The following is a 17877-nucleotide window of genomic DNA, read 5'->3' as shown; positions in this document are numbered from 1 at the left end:
AAATTTTTATATTCTTAAGGCCCCAGGTAAGACTCTCCCTATTTATAATTGTTCCTCAGCAAAAAAAGAAGAAGAAGATCCATTTCCACTAAAAAAAAAAAAAAGAGAGAGAACAGACGAAGAAGAAGATCCATGTACGAGCACCTGTTTTAATTTTCTTTAAAAAAAAACCAAAGAAACGTTCAAGAGCATGGGCCTCCGCTTAAGCCTGCTTCACATAGAGTCTGATGACTTAGCGAGTGATGCTGGCAACAAGCCGAAAAAAGGTAACTCACTAGTGATGGGCCTCTATACACATTTTTTGTTTTGTTTCGGTGGTAGATGGGCTTATACATTTTGGATAATATTTTTTTCAGAGTAGAAGCAAGCCTATTATGTGAGTGGCATATTTTATGATCTACAGATACTGCAACTTGTTTTAAATTTTATTCAACACGTAGTTTCTTACCAAAACGATTTTTCATTAAAAACAATTACTTGTTTCTTTAGAAGAGTTTTCTGTTTCACGAAAAGATAAATTATTTTCGAATATTTTTTTTCTTGCAAGTATTCTTTGATTTAAGTTCTTAAGAATTCAGATTGCTACGTTAAAATTTTCTCTGGGACTATGACCTAATGACATTGTAAGTTTTCTAATAAATGAGAGGTTGTAGCTTCAATCTAACTTATAATTTCAAACTTTTAATATTTATCTTTTTAATTTAACCAAAAATAATTTCTCTCTCATGTTTTAATACAATTACAAACTTAAAATGTGCTTGTTGAAAAATTTTGAAGGAGAGGGAAGAAAGTTTCTCCCCTTCCCTCGTCGGATTAGTATCTAATAAAGAAGGATAACTCTTTATTTGATTTAAAAATTAGAAGGGAGGGACCCTACCCTTCAATTTGAATTTTTTTTGGGGGGAGAGAGAAATAAAATAATTAATATTAATTTAAACATTTATTTTAAAAATTTTAAACTATTTTTAATATTAAAAAATTATATATTATCTTTCTCTCTCTTAATAAAATAATTTTTTATTACCTCATAAAAATTAATATATAATTTTTTAATGTATATAATTTTAATATTTTTTATTAGACTTACCGATAAAATATGACATGAATATATTTTTTTTAATTTTTTTATTAATATAAGTTCATATTATTAAAATAAAAACTTAATAAATTATAATATAACATTTTTTTAAAGCAAAACATAAAAATCGAGTTAAATTTAATAAGAATAAAATTGTTAACTTATTTTTTATTCCTCTCCCCTTAAATTAAACATATAATTCACCCATTATTAAAAAAAAAATACAATTCTCTCTATACATGGATCATAATTAAGCCTAATTAGTTTGTAAGTATTTTTTTTAATTTTTTTTAGAAGTCATTTCTATCAATCTTATTCATATGAATGTAAAAAAAATATAAAAAAATAATAATGTATAGAATTTTAAATATATCCATACATAATAAATTTAAAAAAAGATAATTTTAAAAAAGATTTTTTAACTATTGTTTAAAGGATCATGTGACTTATAAATGAATGAAATGAATCTTATAAAATGTGATTAACAAGTGGAATCGAGCAGTTGTAACCTGTGGTTCGGGCAAATCCAGTTTCTTTCGTGAGTGACTATCGTCGTCTTAATGTGCCATATCCAAACACGGCCTCAATGCTTCTTAGAAGCTGGAGCAGGACACCGCCATTGCCGTTGCCCTCTCTGAGGATGTTATCGCCGCCGCCGCCTTCGTCTTCTGCTGCTTGTGAAAGTAGACGACCCTCCTTTCTCGGAACCCCTTCTCCAAATCCCAGGATCTCTTTTCCTCATCTTCCTTCTCTGTCTTCAAACTCTCCTAGCCATCAAAGAATGACGCTCTCGACTGGCTGTCTTGGGGTCAGTAACCCCGTTCCCATATCCGGAAAACCCAATTTGGAAAACCAAGAACCCCAATCCGATGATCCCCAGTCCCTTGTGGTGGTGTCCTTCTACAAGTTCGCGGATTTCCCTGACCATGCCAACATGCGAAAACCCTTGAAGACACTCTGTGAAGAACTGGTACTTCTTCTTCTTCTGGGCTTTTTAATGTTCACTCATCCTCGTGCTTTCTTTTCCATTGGAAGCTCAGGGCCTATTGGAATTCCGAGCGTTCGCAATACTATTTATATCTATTGATTTTAGGCACAAAATCAAGGGACAAACTCTGTTTGTATTCCTTCCTGTGGTTGGAATCAAATATCCGTACAATGTTGTCTTTAGTCATACTGTCGATACGTTTTGAAGACGCTTTTTTGGAATCCTGAGTTTTTGACTGCTGGAACCTCAGTGCTTCAGATACTCCTCAATGTATTTGTCGCCAAAACATATAATGTATATACTAGAAGATATGACGATTCAGGAATTTATGAGTGGTTGGAACTAATGCGTTCGCGATGTCATAGATTTCGTTCTTGCTGGCTTACAGTATTATTTCAACAGCAACAATGCTTCGAATTTATATTTTGAACTTAAAATTTTAGAATGTAGAGTTGTTCTTGTTATTTATGGCATTTTTTCTGTCATATATTATACACGTAGTATACTGAGATTTTTTTTTTATTAGTCTGCCTGGGACTTCAAACCATCGTAATCCGTGTGCCTCACCAACCTGATCCTATTCAGCGCATTTCAGGGGGTATCATTCTTGCGCCTGAAGGAATCAATGGCAGCATATGTGGAACTCGCGAGTCAGTGGAGAAAGTTCTTGCGTTTATACAAAGTGATAGCCGTCTTAAGGGTCTAAGACAAGTGGAATCACCTGTGAGTCCTGAGGAAGAAGCTATTCATCATGGACATAGTGCCAATTCTCCTCTAGCTGCAGGGGAAGATGCACCCTTCCGATGGGACCATGTGAGGGTTAAGTTGAAGAAAGAGGTAAATCATTCACAATGCCAGAGAATGAAAAGATTGATCAAATAAGGATTTACTAAAAGCCTGACCATGTTGAAGTTTAGGCAGCTTATCATTTTTATGTTTTAACTTGGTGCTGGCAGATTGTTACGCTTGGGATGCCCGCTGTATCACCTATTGAAAGGGTTGGGAAGTATGTGAACCCAAGAGATTGGAATGCACTGATTAGTGATCCGGATATAGTGAGTATCTTTGTATTCTTCTTCTCCTCCAGTCTTTGGCTGTCTTTTACACCACCTTATAAGCTCATTATATCAAGTGTGTTTGCTTTTCTTAAATTGTTTGGATTCTCAAATTAGTCTAAATATTAGGCTATGTTTGGGTAAATGACAAGAGATGGAATAGCAAGGAGTGAAGGAGTGGAAGAGTCAATTTGGGGCATAAACTTTTTTCGTGAGATTTAATTTTTTAAAAATAAAGTTGACTGGAATGCCAAAGTGATGGAACCCTCTACTCTATTAAGCTTAAAAACAAGCAAAACCAGAACATACACTGTAAATGTAACTAATAATTACTATTGTTGAAGAATAGAGTGGGATTACAATTAAAATAAAGACTGAAACTACACTCAGATGGCAATTACAGAGCATGAAACAACATAAACTACACCCTCTGAGCAGCAACACGAACACTGGCCTCTCACAAATACAAATTGAAGTAGAAAGATAACATGATGAAGAAAAGATGATCTTCTCCACCCCTAATCTGGCATTTGAGAGGCCAGAATTCTCCTGACTTGACCACAATTCTCCAAAAGTCCTCCCCATCCCTCATCACGGAAGTACATATTTAAAGAGTCAAAAAGTAGTCATTACCCCTACTGACACTACCCATATCCTAGGCTACATCTAATCTGACTTTTCTTTAATCATTAGAATCTTACAGTTATAAACCTTCAAATAAACCTCTTGACCACTGGTCTTAGTCTTCTCTAAGTCACCTCCCTGCCTAGATTGTCTACTGTAAGCCTTAAGAAATGACAGGCAAATCTTTTGGGAATCACAAACTCTATCACAGAGGAAGTGCAACATCATCCCTCTTGCCGCTCAGAACCCAAACATTCATGTTTCGAAAAATTGTTATTTTCCCCCTTCATTAATCTTATTATTATTCTTTGAATTCTCATCCCATTCATCATGTGCATGTCAACATGCGGAAACCATGGGGTAGCATATGTCATCTGCAACATGTGTTCAAAGGTTAAAACTTTAGGCCATCTATTCATCATCTGCATGAGCATAACCATGGGGTAGCATTTCTGGGTTAATAGTTATCTGTTCTTCTTTATCTTTTCCTTAGTTGTTTGGCTCTGTAGTTTGTTTGCTTTCTGAATGCACGGTTCAAGTCTAAATTGTCTTTTCCTAAGAATGTTATTTCTTGGGCGGGAAAGGAAAAAGTTGAGGACGTGTAGAAGTTTTTCTTTCATCTAGTTGAGCATATTTTTGTTTGTTCCTACTGTATATGAATTGCAAATTGTATGTGGCTGAATAAGAATTTGTGCACCATTTTATATGAAATTATGAATATTATCAGGAACTGGAATAGCTAATGGCAGATATGGTACAGGCATCATATTTGCTAGATGTGCAAAATTGTCTCTTACCAACATTTAAATATCTAGGTGGTGATTGATGTACGGAACGATTATGAAACCAGAATAGGAAAGTTCAAAGGAGCAGTTGATCCATGTACAACATCATTTCGGGAATTCCCTTCTTGGGTGGAGGATCATTTTCAGATTACTAGAACCAATAGCAAGCCTCCAATAGTTGAGATGAACAATTCAGGTGAAAGTGCTGAAAAGAAAACACAGAATCCTGAAAATCATATGCCACGTGTTGCAATGTATTGCACTGGAGGTATACGATGTGAAAAAGCTTCAAGTCTACTCCTCAGTAAAGGTTTCGAAGAGGTCATTCTCCCCTTAAACATCATTGGGTGTTGCAAGCTTATATTTGTTAATATTCTCTGGGCGTTTTTGTTTGTAACTTGATGCCTATGTATAGCCTATCAAACAGTTGAAAGGAAGAACCCTTGCTTGTTAGTTACGGTCGCCTTTGAAGAATTGTTTATTTAATAATAATGCTTTAAAATAATTGGCCATCTCTTTTGCCTTATGACCTGCATTTTACACCTCTAGTGGTCATGGTAACTAGTGGCATGTCTTACAAAGTGTGGGCATAAAAAATGTTATTTGACGATACATTATTCAAATTCTGGAACCATTTCAAAAATTGTGACCTGCCCGTTGCGATGCTGTTGTCATGAAATGGACTTTCGAAATATAATTAACATTTCTGAAAGCAGGGTAATAGCGTCCTTCTATTTTTAGTTCTTCTAATCAGTCCTTTCCTCTTGTTATCAAAATAGTTTCTCAATGTTTTAATAATAGGATCTAAATATCCATCTTATTCTAAATTTTATGCTGTAATGTTTGTGTTAATTGATATATTTTTTTTCATCATCCTTAATACTTTGGTTTGTTGCCATAGATTATAATTACATCATATATTTCCATTTTGGAATTTCCTAGGTCTATCACTTGGAAGGTGGAATTCTGAAATATCTGGAGGAAGTGCCAGAAACAGAAAGCCTCTGGCAGGGTGAGTGCTTTGTGTTTGACAAGCGAGTCTCTGTGGACCATGGTTTGGTGCAAGGAAATTTCAAGCTATGCTATGGTTGTAAGAAGCCTGTGAGTGATGGTGACATGGAAGCTCCGGAATTTGAATATGGAGTTTCTTGTCCATATTGTTATTCACAGAAATCAGAGGAAGAGAAGGAGAGGGCTCGAGCTCGGCAAAGACAGTTTGAGAGATGGGGAATCATAGGCGGTCCAGACAAGGGTCGCCGACCGACAAGTAAACCGGATAGTTGTAGTAGAAAACCTGGTCAGCTTTCACGTTCAATTTAACTGGCCAGACAGAAAAGACCAGAGGTTTACTTTCATGTCCGCTTTGAACAAAGTGTTTTGTTTTGTGCTCTCATTCTTTCAAGGTGCGGCGAATTTACAGATGTACGTTTAGTGTGGTCTTTCCTCCTCGGAACAATTTGTTGGATTGGAGCCTGAGAAGCCTCGCTTTTGGCATTCTATGCTGTGTTGTAACCGATCATTTTAACATAAACATCACTCTTATTTTACTTGTCTAATTATACCTACTTCATTTCCCCTTCCATCTGGATTCCTAGCGAACCATGACATTTCTCAGTATTCGTGTTTTCCTTTGGCCCACCGTTCATGTTGATATTTTTTGGCATAATCTGAACTCTGAAGCAATTTTTTTCCAATGGATTATTTTATATTATAAGAAGAAAATGAAAAAAAAAATGCAATATTGTATAGTTTTGTTTATGTAATTCAACCGTGAAGAGTTGTGTGCTGTGCTACCTAGCATGCTAGATAGAAAACTTGCATGAAGACGAGGTTTGGATTCAAATATTTAAATTTAAATGAGTGTCTGTTTATGTTGAATCAAATGAATGAGATTCATTAATAAAGTGATATGAGTTTCTTCATCTGATGACACTACTTGAAAAAAGATGGAGAATTGTGATCGGAAATACTGCCTTAGGGAGCACGATAACACAGATGTTGTTTGACAAATGGATGACTAGTCTAAAACTTGATGCGTGAATGTGAAATGCTAATCAAAATCCATCCATAACAATTTTCCATGATATTATTTATTGAGGAAGTGAATTTTCAAATATTTTGTAATGTTTTGTCTCATTATTAGAATATAGGACATTAGCACCACAGCATGGAAAACATTCGAATATTATAATGAGTTTGACATGGCGAATTATCATTGGACAAACTGGACGACAGGGGCTCCTTGGTCATATCACATCCTTTTGACGGTCTAGATTTTATCGTGTTATAAAACTCCAGGTCAATGTTGATCAAAAAGTTCTTTCGTAATATTCCGAATTAATTGAAGTACTAGGGTTCCTTTCATCGGAGAATTGAGCGTCCAGAAATTTTGCAGTAATGGCCGGTTTAGCTTCCAAGCTTCGTATCCAACCCACTGACGTCAAGGCCGCTGCCATGTGGGGCGTCGCTGCCGCCTCCGGAGCTCTGTATCTGATTCAGGTAGTGTATAACTCCTAATTTACTCTCTCTCTAACATATTCCGATTGTACATTGCATTATCTTTCGATGCTTCTGCTTTCTTTGATTTTTGTTTTTCTCTGAGAACATTCAGATTTACTGGTCTTGCTGATTCGCAAACTTCATGGAATCACGTGTGATTTTTTTTTTTTTTTTGGGTGAAAGGGGAGGGAGGGAGGGATGGATGGATGTATGTATGTATGTATGTATGTGTACATGTCAATGAAAAATACAGCCATCAATAGACAAGGGCGAGAAGAATCATATCTGATTTTAATGCCTATCACGCTCTTTTTGATTAGTAAACCAGACCGCGATTTTCAAAATTTTTGTGATATAATTTTGGAAGCTGCCTTTTTTCCCCCCATCTTCCGCCTGGGAATTAATTCTCATAACGTGCAACTTGAAAGAGTACAGCAAATTGGGCTAGTTTATGGTAAGGCTTATGATCTTAATGATTCTGCTCATGGTATTGTCCTGGTCACATTGGTCTGGCTTGTGACACAGTTTGTGAAATAGATGTTGATGCTTTGAGTTTCGAAATGCTTCTCACCAACGGAGTTGTTCAGAAAGAAAAAAAGAACCTTTGCCTCCTTTTGTTCAAAATCCTATCTTGGCATGGCCGTTCAGGCCCTTTGGAAAACACCCATTATGACAGTCCCATCAGTTTTATAGTATAATAAGCAATCACGATCTTTGAGAGCCTCTTTCTTATGTTCTATCCCATCAGTTGTAATCTCAATTAATTATCTTCTGCAACTAAATTATTTTTTGAGTTTTTTTAATGCCACACTGAAAAGGTGTTGAGGGCAAGTTTGCAAGAAAGTACGCTTCCTCAGCACATGTTTATTGAAGATACTGTATAGCTAATGGTACTTGCGAAGTTGGGAATACAAGATGCCAGTAACACTTGCCTGAATTTGATTTTTCTCGTTTTCCAGGTCCATTAGCCAACAGTACGTTGCCTTCTATTTCTTTGAGATTTTAACATGATTTTGAAATGCATATTTTTATTTATTTTATCACAATTTTTTTTTGATTTTGCATTTTGGCCACTCTAGATCCTCTATTGCAAAGCTCTTGTATGCTGCACAGGGTTTGCTTACTGCAGGAGTGTGATAATCTATTATTCTATTTCATAATCGAAACCAAACTTGGTAAAGCCCTTAAGCAAAGGCTGAACCCCATTTTGTCTTTGCTGGTTAACAATTAACAACTCATTTATAATACCCTTAATTAGTCAAAATAGAGAGTAAGAACGTCCAATGTAGGTACTATGTTATGAAGAAGCCAAGACAGGGCTGAGACTGCACGTTGTTAGCCTCCTGCTGTGCAGTAGGGACTCCATATTCTTTGACAAACTTGACCGCTAAAAGCATGGCATAGATGTTTCGAGGCCATGTGATTGTTTTGTGTCTTCGTGATAATAGAGAAATTCAGAGAGAGTGATAAATTGGAGAAAATGCTTTCTGAGTTAATTATTTCAGAAGCTCATTCATATATATAGATATTTACAGAGTAAACTAATGCCAGCGCATACAGTTGAGCTAACTCTATTTAGATGTAACAACCTAACTAAGCCCACGTGTTACATAACAGGAAGTATAATAGTTAGATACTCGTCTGCTGAGATTGCTTGAACTTGGACGATGCCTTAGACTTGACCTTAGGTCTATCCTTGATCTTCTCTTTGGACTTTGCATGATTGGGTTTGGAATGGGTTTTGGTTTTGGATGAGCCCAACTCCTGTATTCTAACAATAATGGCGATGGAAGTTCTGTTCAGAAATTGCATGCTAACAAATTGGTTTGTTTAATTAACGGCTGCTTCTTAGACCAGTTTTGTTATTTAACAAAGTTTCATGAAATTTTAACCGAACTTGCTGACATATTTGAAAAAAGTAACCATTGGTCGTCTTCCTAAAAGTCCCAATGCCATTCATGATATTCAATTAAGGGGATGGGGTGTGACCGGGGTTTAATATCTTCCAAACTTCAGCTATCAGTATTCTTGGCAACTTTTGTATCAACTGTCTATAAGATGTTTGATTTTGATTTAAATTCTGCTTTTGGTTGGGACATTATGCTTACATGGTTCTCTTATTGATATTTATGTGTCAACATGTGACATGTTTGTTTCTTCTTAACTTTCTTATTGATGGTGCAATTCTAATTTATCTTCTTAAAACGGTTGGCAGCCGTGGGGTTGGTTGAAGAGGACTTTCTTGGAGAAGCCTGAGCCTGAGCAGAAGTGAATTATCTGAAGTTGCCCAAAAAATTTTCTTCCTCTTGCATGACGAGTATTTGAGAACTGTTGAGTAATGTGACTTCCTGTGGAGAACTTCTCACATCTGTTTCTGCGATGGAGATTGAATTTTAAAATTTTCTCTTGGTTTTTAGTCTGGAATCTGGATTTCTTCCTCCTATTGTTGTTCAGTTGTGGAGATGGTCCCTAGGAAAACTAGGAATGACAATAAATGCGCTTAGATTCTTTAATTCATCCGAGCAAGACGTTTTCAACTACTTTTATTGGAATTAAGAGATAACAGTTAATCTTTTGAGATAAAACCATTTAAAGTATAAAAATAATCTCTTTTGCCAAGAGCCTTGCAATTCAATGGCACTGAGGGATCAAACTCTCAAGTCTCAATTATAGGGGAAGTTGTGTGAGAGAGAGAGAGGGGGGGGTCACTTCGGGCAATTGAAAAAAAAAAAAAAGGAGGAGGAACAACTAGGAGTGTTCACGGGACGGGACCGGGACACCCTCGTCTCGTGTCCCATTCCGAAAAAAAAATTGGGACTGAATTTTGGTCTAGTGTCCCGTCCCGTCCTGTTAAGAGTCGGGATGGGATCGGGACAAGATCAGGACATCCCGTCGTCCCGATAAATGAAATAATATTGAAAAAAAATTTGGATAATAATGTTCATTAAAATTTTAAATTATATAATTTATTAAGTTTAAAATCAAAATAACACAAGTATATAAATAACAATAATTTAAAATCAATTATTGAATTATATTAATCACCACGACATATTATAATAAAAAATACAAGTGATATTTATGCTATAAGATTAGCAACAACAGGCAAGTCAAATACAACATCAAATAATTGTTCTTCTACTTGAGTGAAGATGTACTAAGCTAATTATTCTTCTAAAAATAAGTAAGAAATATGTTATAAATAAAAGTTATTAAATAGATAGATATAAGAATAAATTTATTAATATAATTAATATATTATAAAAAAGATATCGCCATGTTTACTCCATGCTATTAAAATTATCAATATAAAAACACTTTAGTTTTAAATAAGAATTGTAAGTATTAAAATTATAATTGATATAATTAATATAAATATAAATTATATTAATATAATTAATATATTTAAAATAAAAAATAATATATATAATATTCGGGACGGGACGGGACGTCCCGATGGTAATCCCGTGTCCCGTCCCGTCCCGTCCTGAACCCCTTTCCTGTCCCGTCCCGTAAAGTCCCGTCCCGATTATTTTCGGGTCGGGACAAGACCCGTCCCGATATGATCGGGATGATACCGGGCCAATCGAGACGGGTTCAGATTGAACACCCTTAAGAGCAACCAAATGTGTTCTGTGAAGTGTAAACAATCCAGTGCAGTGAATTTTGACAAACTTTATTTCCTAACCCGGGTCTGTCAAAGATATGCTATTTAGGACAGGGTCAATCAATACTAGTGTAACAACTGTAATTGTGGTAGATGCATCTGTTTTCAGACCCAAGGTAGTCATTACAAGTGTTCAGGTTCATGATCTCGCCATAAAATGAAGTCATCTTAATTAGTCCTATTTAATTTTAATGGATGGTTATTGCATAAATAAAGAACCTGAATAGAGATATTATTCAATCTGAAGATTGAAACAGGACCATCGCAAAAGTTATAGCAGTATCAGAAAGACGATTGAATATAGTGGGTCCAAACAATAACCCACTCCCACTAGAAGCTTCTTGGAAAGCCCAAGAATAGCTTTCAAAATGTAGCAGTTATGCTATGTGACAGCAAGAAATCAAGCTTCAGAAACACCCTTTCTTGTACACATTGAACAGTTATTAACATAACAAGAAAGAAACCAAGAAAGAAAGCAAAACTGGTGGAATGGAAATACAAGAATGGAGATCAAGATCAAGAGTGAGGTGGATGTTCATTGTGAAGATTGTTGAGGAGAAGAAGCAGAGTTGTGTTCCCTGAGAGCTTGGAAGACTCTGGAGCTCTTATCAAATATCTGAGCCCTTCTGTTGTAATCAAGAGGCTCCTTCCCAACATCTTCACCCATTATGGCTTCCTTCTCCAGACACTCCAACAGCTCCACCAGCCCCTTCCCTTCCCCACATTTATGCCTGAACCTCGCCATTTCAATTCTCTCCTCTTCTCCTTCTCCTTCACGCTTCTGCTTCATCTCTGCTTCCAATTCTCTCTCCAACTCTGCCTCCAAACCCCAAATCCCACATCCCACTGCTAACCCATTTTCTTTTTTCCTCTGAACCAGCCTCCAGGCTGCTTGGCTCATCTTCATCTTGCCAGGCTTCAAGCAAGTGTTGCAAGGAGCAACAAACGAACAGAGGCTGTGTGGCTTGGCTTCACACAAGAACGCTTTCATGGTTAGTGGTTAGGCTCTTTTGATTCTCTGTTTCTGGGTTGGAAATTGGAATGAAGAGTTAACGTTATGGTGGGGGGTATCTATAGGAGGCGAGGAAGAAAAGAGAAGGCAGTGCACGTGTCTGGAGCGTGAGGAAGATGCATACGTGGCAGACATAGAAGGTAATGACACAGAATTCGAGATCATTGGTTGATGACAGCAGCAAGAAGAGACAGAGAAATGAATTTATCTGATAAAAATATTGACTTTATAAAATATAATTTAAAAAAATTCATGATAAATACTTATTAAAATTTATGATTTTATTTATAAATACAAACAAAAATATATTATAGCTTTTCTTATATTAAAAAACAGAATAATATAAATTATTTAAAGATTTTATGTAAAGTAATTTACTGTTGCCAGAGGTTCAATGGCGTCGGTTTAATGATTTTCATCTTACAGTTGAAGTATACTACCTTGTATTTGACCAAAGAAACCCATGAATCGCAATTATGTGTAATTCTCCATAAATTTATCGGTGTCATGCCTGAGAAGAGCCTGTGCAGTTTCCATGACAACAATGGAAGAAATAGATTAAACGAAGAAGAATAGGAATCTAAACGAAAATAGTAAACAAATGAAGAATCAACCAAGTGATTATGAATGCCAACAAACAAGTAGAACTCGAGAAGGTGATGGATTTAAAAGAAATGATATTTTACGAATATGTGATCACAACACAACGTATATATATAAAGTATGAAATACAAGTTTAAAGTACACAAGAACCCTGTATTTGTCAACATCTAATATTTATTACCAATAACATACATTCCCATGCACAACAAGAGGGAAGATGCACATGTTGCCCAAGTAATATAAATCAAATTGAAAGAGGAAGCTAAGCTACTCCTAAGTTCTAGCATAAAAGTTAGAGCGCAAAAAGGCAATCCAATTTCTCCTATTGAAGATTACGAACTGGTAACTACAAAACCCAACCAAAAAAAAAAAAAAATCTCGTCATATCTTGTCCTGAAATGTTACCCAAGTATTATGCTTTAATCCTTAAAGCACTTATACTCAGCTATAGTCGTGTTCATTTTTCATGAGCTCATTACCATTACCGTGTGACTGAATTCCTCTTATCACTTGGCTTGGTGAGGAATAACCCATCAATTGATGAAGTGGCGAGCTCCTTGGGGGCGGCACTGTCTCCGCTTCTGACCCTGACATGTTTGAGGAGACCACTGTTGATTCGTTTGTTCGTACAGGAGTATTACTTGTACGAGCATGTCTAGAAGCAATCTTGTCTTCCTCCTCAAAAGCACAAGAGACATTTGTGTCACACTCACTGCCATGTAATGGATGAAATGAGGTCAGTGAAACAGGATCTCCTCCTGAGGAGTAGCTTTTAGACACATAATTTCCATAATCGTCAGAAAATGAAATCGGGACCACATGTGAAGAATGAAAATAATTGGCACGAGAAGCAGAAGAAGCCAATTGATTGCTCCCATTAATCACCTCGCTTTGGTCACCATGCCGACTTGGGTCATAAGAAACTATATGACTTCTATCCTGCAATGAAAACTTGAGGATCTCTGAACAGTGTCCACATTTTAGCTGATGACATACCCTTTTGAAAAGGAGAAAATCAGCAGGCAACTGAAGCAGCTTGAAGCAATTACGACAAGTGATAAAGGGGGCTCCACCTGCAACTGGTCGGAAATGTTTCTTGTTCATGTTCTGTTTCTCCCTAAAGTACATTCTCATCTCATGTGCTCGATGCCTCTGATCGTTAGACTTTGTTTCATGGCCATATAATTGGAGTTTAGAGCTGATGTACCTTGGTGCGTTGAATGGATAAGAGCGATGAGGGAAGCAACAATTGTTGTGACCAGGATGATATTTGCACGACTGTTCAAGCTGGAAAAGAGCATGCGGAGGCAAGTCTGCTGAATATCGCCACTCTTTGTGCTGACAATGGAAGCAAGAATTATCAACATGGTGCGTGCTGCTTGTTGCCTCAGCTGAAAAAGGTATTGGTGGTATCTTACTCCTTTGTCGCCAATTGATTGGTCCATGGAAGTATCTTGCATCACACCAAGGGTCACTGAGATCATGACTAAATCTTCTTCCTTCACGAAATTCATGGTTACGGGACGAAGAAACATGATCGCCCTTATAAGAGACACCAGGGAAAAGTCTTTCAGTTGTATCCCCTTTCAGAGAGCTCGTTCTTCTGAGTTGATTCTGCAGTTTATGGATCATTATCAACAGATTTAACTTCTCTTGGTCAGAGTCCTCACAGTAGTCAGGTGAAAGAAGGCTTGAGCTACTGAAATAGTGCTCATCATCAGGCACTTGATTTGATGGCGTGTCACTCCCATAGCTAGATTGTAAACCACTTCGATGGTAGGGCATTCTAGGTGGATAATTTTCTGTCCCTGCTCTCATTCGGTGACGAGCTGGGCGGTCACGTCTTGTAGTCTCTAGAGCTTCGTATTGACTCCTTTTGGTGTCTTTCATGACGTGATGCTTTCCCCTGGGCAAATCAGGTGGAACATTCAAGCTATTTACAGGGCCTTTTCCCTTTCTGTGCCTTCCCTCAGAAACAACATTTGTCGCATTGTAATTATTCTCAAAAGGTTTCAAATGTTGGTCAGGGAATTGCTTATCCATTTCATCATAAGAAGAGACACTGCCATCATAAGCATGATAGCTTCTTGTGGTTGGGGATTTAGACAATTCTCCAAGATCACCACTAAGCTCTGAACTCTGATTCATTACTTCTGAGTTATCAAATGTATATGGTTTAGGCTCTTGACCTTGCTTCATTTGTTTATCATGAGAAGATACAGGATTACCAGATGTGCTCCCCTTACCAGATGCTGAGTTATCATCTGTTAAGCTTTTGGCAGTATTATCGCTTCTATTAATTTCCAATCTGGCTTCCGCTTCTATTTGAGCGGATTCGTCATTCTTGGCATCTACTCCATCTGAAGCACCAATTAACTGCTCTTTTGCTTCCTGAAATACCAAGTTTCTATTATCTGACCCTGCTGCTCTTGCTAATTGCAACTGGGTATCAGTTGTCTCTCCTTCTGAACTCTCTCCTCCCATCAGCACTGATGAGGCCTCAATCTTCGTCTCTGTTAGCTCAGTAGAACAACCATCGTTGGATACTTTATGCTGCTTGAATCTACCACGTGACAGGTTATTGACATTCGTCTCCTTTTCCATCTCTTCATCTGATAGACTGAAAGCTACATTGAACTCCCCATTTTCATTTTGATCCCTTCCTCCAATTTCATCCAAGGAGCATTCTCCTGAGGAAAAACCTGTTGATTCTGTTCTTTGAATGTTCTCATGGGGAAGATCTAGCCGCTCTTCGTTGCACTCCCCATTACTACTTTGTTCCTTACTGCCATTTTCATCCAAACATGCTGAGGACAAACTATCTGCTTTTGACCCGTTTGGTAGAACTAGCTTCTTTACATTGCTTTCCTCATTTCTAATTTGATCCTTTTTATCATTTACATCCAAAGAATATTCTCCTGAGGAAGAACTAGTTGGTTTTGTCTTCTGAACTTTCTCCTCAGGAAGAACTAGCTGCTTTCCATTAAACTCCTCCTTTGCATTAACATCCAAAGGATGTTCACCTGAGGAAGAACTAGTTGATTCTGCCCTCAGAACATTCTGCTGAGGAAGAGCCAGTTTTTTTTCATCATATTCCCTATCCTCACTTTGATCCCATACACCATTTATATTCGACGAACAATGACCTGAGGAAGAATTAGTTCTCTTTGGTATCACAATTTCCTCCTGAGGAAGAACAAGAACTAACTGGTCTGCATTGCATTCCCCGTTTTCATTTTGATTGCTTCCACTATCCCCATCCAAAGAGCATTCTCCTGAGAAAGAACTAGTTCTTTTTGTACTCTCAGCATTCTCCCGAAGAAGAACTAACTGCCTGCATTCCCCATTTTCAATTTGATTGCTTCCACCATCTCCCTCCAAAGAGCATTCTTCCGAGGAAGAGCTAGTTGGTTTTGACCTCACTACGTTCTCCTGAGGAAGAGCTGGCTGCTCTATGTTGCTGCATTCTTTATCTTCTGAAGCAAGATTCACCACGTTTCTAGGAGCTGCATCAGTTTTATGTTCGCAGGACTCTCGATTGGCGGCCTCCTTTTTTCGTTTCTTGGCTGTGTGCAGAAAAATGAAAGGATTTCAGTTACAACATCAAAACTATAAGAGGTATATAGAATCAACACCCCCATTTGCAGGAGTTGGATTTTCATTGAAAACTAACACATGCACAAGACATTATAGCAATCAAGCAAGCAGTATATATGGACATCAAACGAAATCATAAAAATTGGTATGGGTTGAAAAAGTCTGCAAGAGTGGACCAACCCAAGCGCATTGTTTGAAGTGTTTAGAAAGTTCAAAAGCCCAAAAAAATAATAATAATTCCAAGTTTAAACACAGAATTAAGGAGCCCAATTATATAAAGTGGCGTGATTTGTTTGTTACCTTGAAGAGTTGTACCGCATCCCCCGCACATATATACCGTATAGTGTGAATACTCTGGAAGCAATTGCCGGCATTTGGGACATTTAACTATCCGAGGTTGTTCAGTCATCTTACTAAAAATGAAACTCACTCCGAAGAAATGTAGATATCAAGCTCAAATGACATATTCATCCACAAACACTGGTTCCAAAAACACAGCTATCCAAAGTTCTCGCTATCTGCGTCAGATAAAAGTAAAGTTTAGCTTCAATTCTTCAAAGCAACTATTAAAAAATTGTCCTGCAAATTGAATCTGACGTTAAAGAAGAAAAAACAAAATAAGAGAAGAAAAAGAACAGAACAAGAAGTTCAATTCCACGAGCAAACTCGGAAAACAAAAGTTTAATATGTTGTAGGCACATATCTATGTTCCCGTCCTTCAATCTACCTAGTACCCATAGATGATAAATAGATTAGCACCAGCCAACAACTCTATGATCCACATAGCTCAATATATTTATTGTTATTTGGTACCCACAAATATAGAGAATATAAGTGAATTTACGCCATGCTCGTAGCAAATACAGAAAAATTATTCCTCAAAGAAAAACAAATTGAGAAAGTAAATAATTAAAAAGAACTCATTCAAGCGTACATAAGAGCAAGCAGAGATGCTAAAGTCACTTCCAATCAACCTAATTTTCCAGGTAGAGATCGAACAAGATATCAGTTTCCACAGAAGCTAGAAACTGATAAAATCGCAGGTGCTGATGAATTGAAGAAAGCAGAGAAACAGAAATTAATGCAGGTGCAGAGATGTAAATTCAGAAAAGCAAACGCAAATTCTCAGAAATCAAAGGAGATGAAATGCAAGATCAGAGGGTCAACACGAAGTATACTGAATTTGAAAAGTAGGGGAGGCTAAAACGAACCTGTGAGGAAATTATGAAAGAGAATTGACAGAAGCGATAAATCCTGTGTGTGGCGCAAATCTTACGGCGAAAGAAATAATAGGAAAGAGAGAGGAAGAGATGGATGTAGTTACTTGAGTCACTCTTCTTCTTCTTCTTCTTCTTGTTCCTCCTTGATTCTTCTATTCCGTGTTCAGAAGGAAATTTAGTCAACTCTGAGAAAAAGAAAACGGAGCTTCTCTCTTGTCGTCTCTTCTCTTCCCTTCTCTCTCTCCCTCCTCCTCTCCCCGTTTGCTTTGAATTTATGTTCTGTTTCTTCTTCGACGCTGTGTGTTCATATTGATGTCTTCTCGGGTCGGGTGTGTTTTCCACCGTGGAGGGGACACGGACTTGGGAGTCGGCGCCTAAGCCATTTAAAGCGAAAGCCATTGATGAGCTGGCATCTACTGGGTCCCATCTTGGACTTTTGTTCCTTGATTAAAATTAAAACGGTTGCATGTAATTTTCCTATTTGATAGCAAGACATTAAGATAAATTCGCTAAAAGGATCCCATGAATGAATCAGGAAATTGAGGGAATTAATATTTTATTGACATTAAATTATTAGTTTACTCGCCTAAAATAAGTCAAGGAAGGGGAATAACAAGGATTTGGGTATTATTATTTTATAAGGATGCAGGGTTTTCTTCACAAAAATTCTTAAATTTTTTTATTTCCTTGTGATTATGTGGTTTTTTTCCTCCTCCAAGTTGAGTTTTTTTAAGCCATTATTAAAATCA

General features: G+C 37.1%; 4 protein-coding genes across 12 annotated transcripts; 1 reads left to right on the top strand and 3 right to left on the bottom strand.

Moving 5' to 3' along the window:
* Positions 1-1583: 1583 nt before the first annotated feature.
* Positions 1584-6156, top strand: LOC129300447 (rhodanese-like domain-containing protein 7). The gene is made up of 5 exons (XM_054939028.1): positions 1584-2048; positions 2652-2903; positions 3023-3121; positions 4561-4851; positions 5473-6156. Exons 1-5 carry the CDS (start codon positions 1665-1667, stop codon positions 5848-5850), a joined length of 1404 nt encoding a protein of 467 aa, XP_054795003.1. The 5' UTR covers positions 1584-1664; the 3' UTR covers positions 5851-6156.
* A 780-nt stretch (positions 6157-6936) lies between these two features.
* Positions 6937-9827, bottom strand: LOC129302537 (uncharacterized). The gene is made up of 3 exons (XM_054941476.1): positions 9776-9827; positions 9236-9306; positions 6937-7059 (listed from the first exon to the last, which is right to left on the bottom strand). Exons 1-3 carry the CDS (start codon positions 9825-9827, stop codon positions 6937-6939), a joined length of 246 nt encoding a protein of 81 aa, XP_054797451.1.
* A 1058-nt stretch (positions 9828-10885) lies between these two features.
* LOC129302469 (uncharacterized) lies at positions 10886-11691 on the bottom strand. The gene has a single exon (XM_054941386.1). The coding sequence runs from the start codon at positions 11685-11687 to the stop codon at positions 11232-11234; it is 456 nt and encodes a 151-aa protein (XP_054797361.1). The 5' UTR covers positions 11688-11691; the 3' UTR covers positions 10886-11231.
* Positions 11692-11783: 92 nt separating this feature from the next.
* LOC129302467 (uncharacterized) lies at positions 11784-17434 on the bottom strand. 9 transcript variants are annotated; one of them, XR_008591289.1, is made up of 5 exons: positions 17120-17431; positions 16209-16426; positions 12797-15877; positions 12149-12230; positions 11784-11916 (listed from the first exon to the last, which is right to left on the bottom strand). XR_008591289.1 is itself a non-coding variant. In XM_054941385.1 (5 exons), the coding sequence occupies exons 2-4, from the start codon at positions 16315-16317 to the stop codon at positions 13357-13359; spliced, it is 2502 nt and encodes an 833-aa protein (XP_054797360.1). In that variant the 5' UTR covers positions 16318-16426; positions 17120-17434; the 3' UTR covers positions 12886-13023; positions 13308-13356. The 9 variants fall into 9 exon arrangements, 8 of the variants coding, with proteins under 8 accessions (XP_054797356.1, XP_054797353.1, XP_054797354.1 ...); XM_054941385.1 differs by lacking the exons at positions 11784-11916; positions 12149-12230 and having other exon boundaries at positions 12886-13023; positions 13308-13390; positions 13519-15877; positions 17120-17434; XM_054941381.1 differs by lacking the exon at positions 11784-11916 and having other exon boundaries at positions 12091-12230.
* Between the last annotated feature and the right edge of the window lie 443 nt (positions 17435-17877).

The sequence above is a fragment of the Prosopis cineraria genome, unplaced genomic scaffold (genome assembly GCF_029017545.1).
Source record: "Prosopis cineraria cultivar Desert tree isolate PC_DT_omini unplaced genomic scaffold, ASM2901754v1 PC2, whole genome shotgun sequence".
Classification (NCBI taxonomy): Eukaryota; Viridiplantae; Streptophyta; class Magnoliopsida; order Fabales; family Fabaceae; genus Prosopis; species Prosopis cineraria.
Note: the sequence above shows the minus strand (reverse complement) of the source record. Positions and strands in the feature narration are given on the sequence as shown.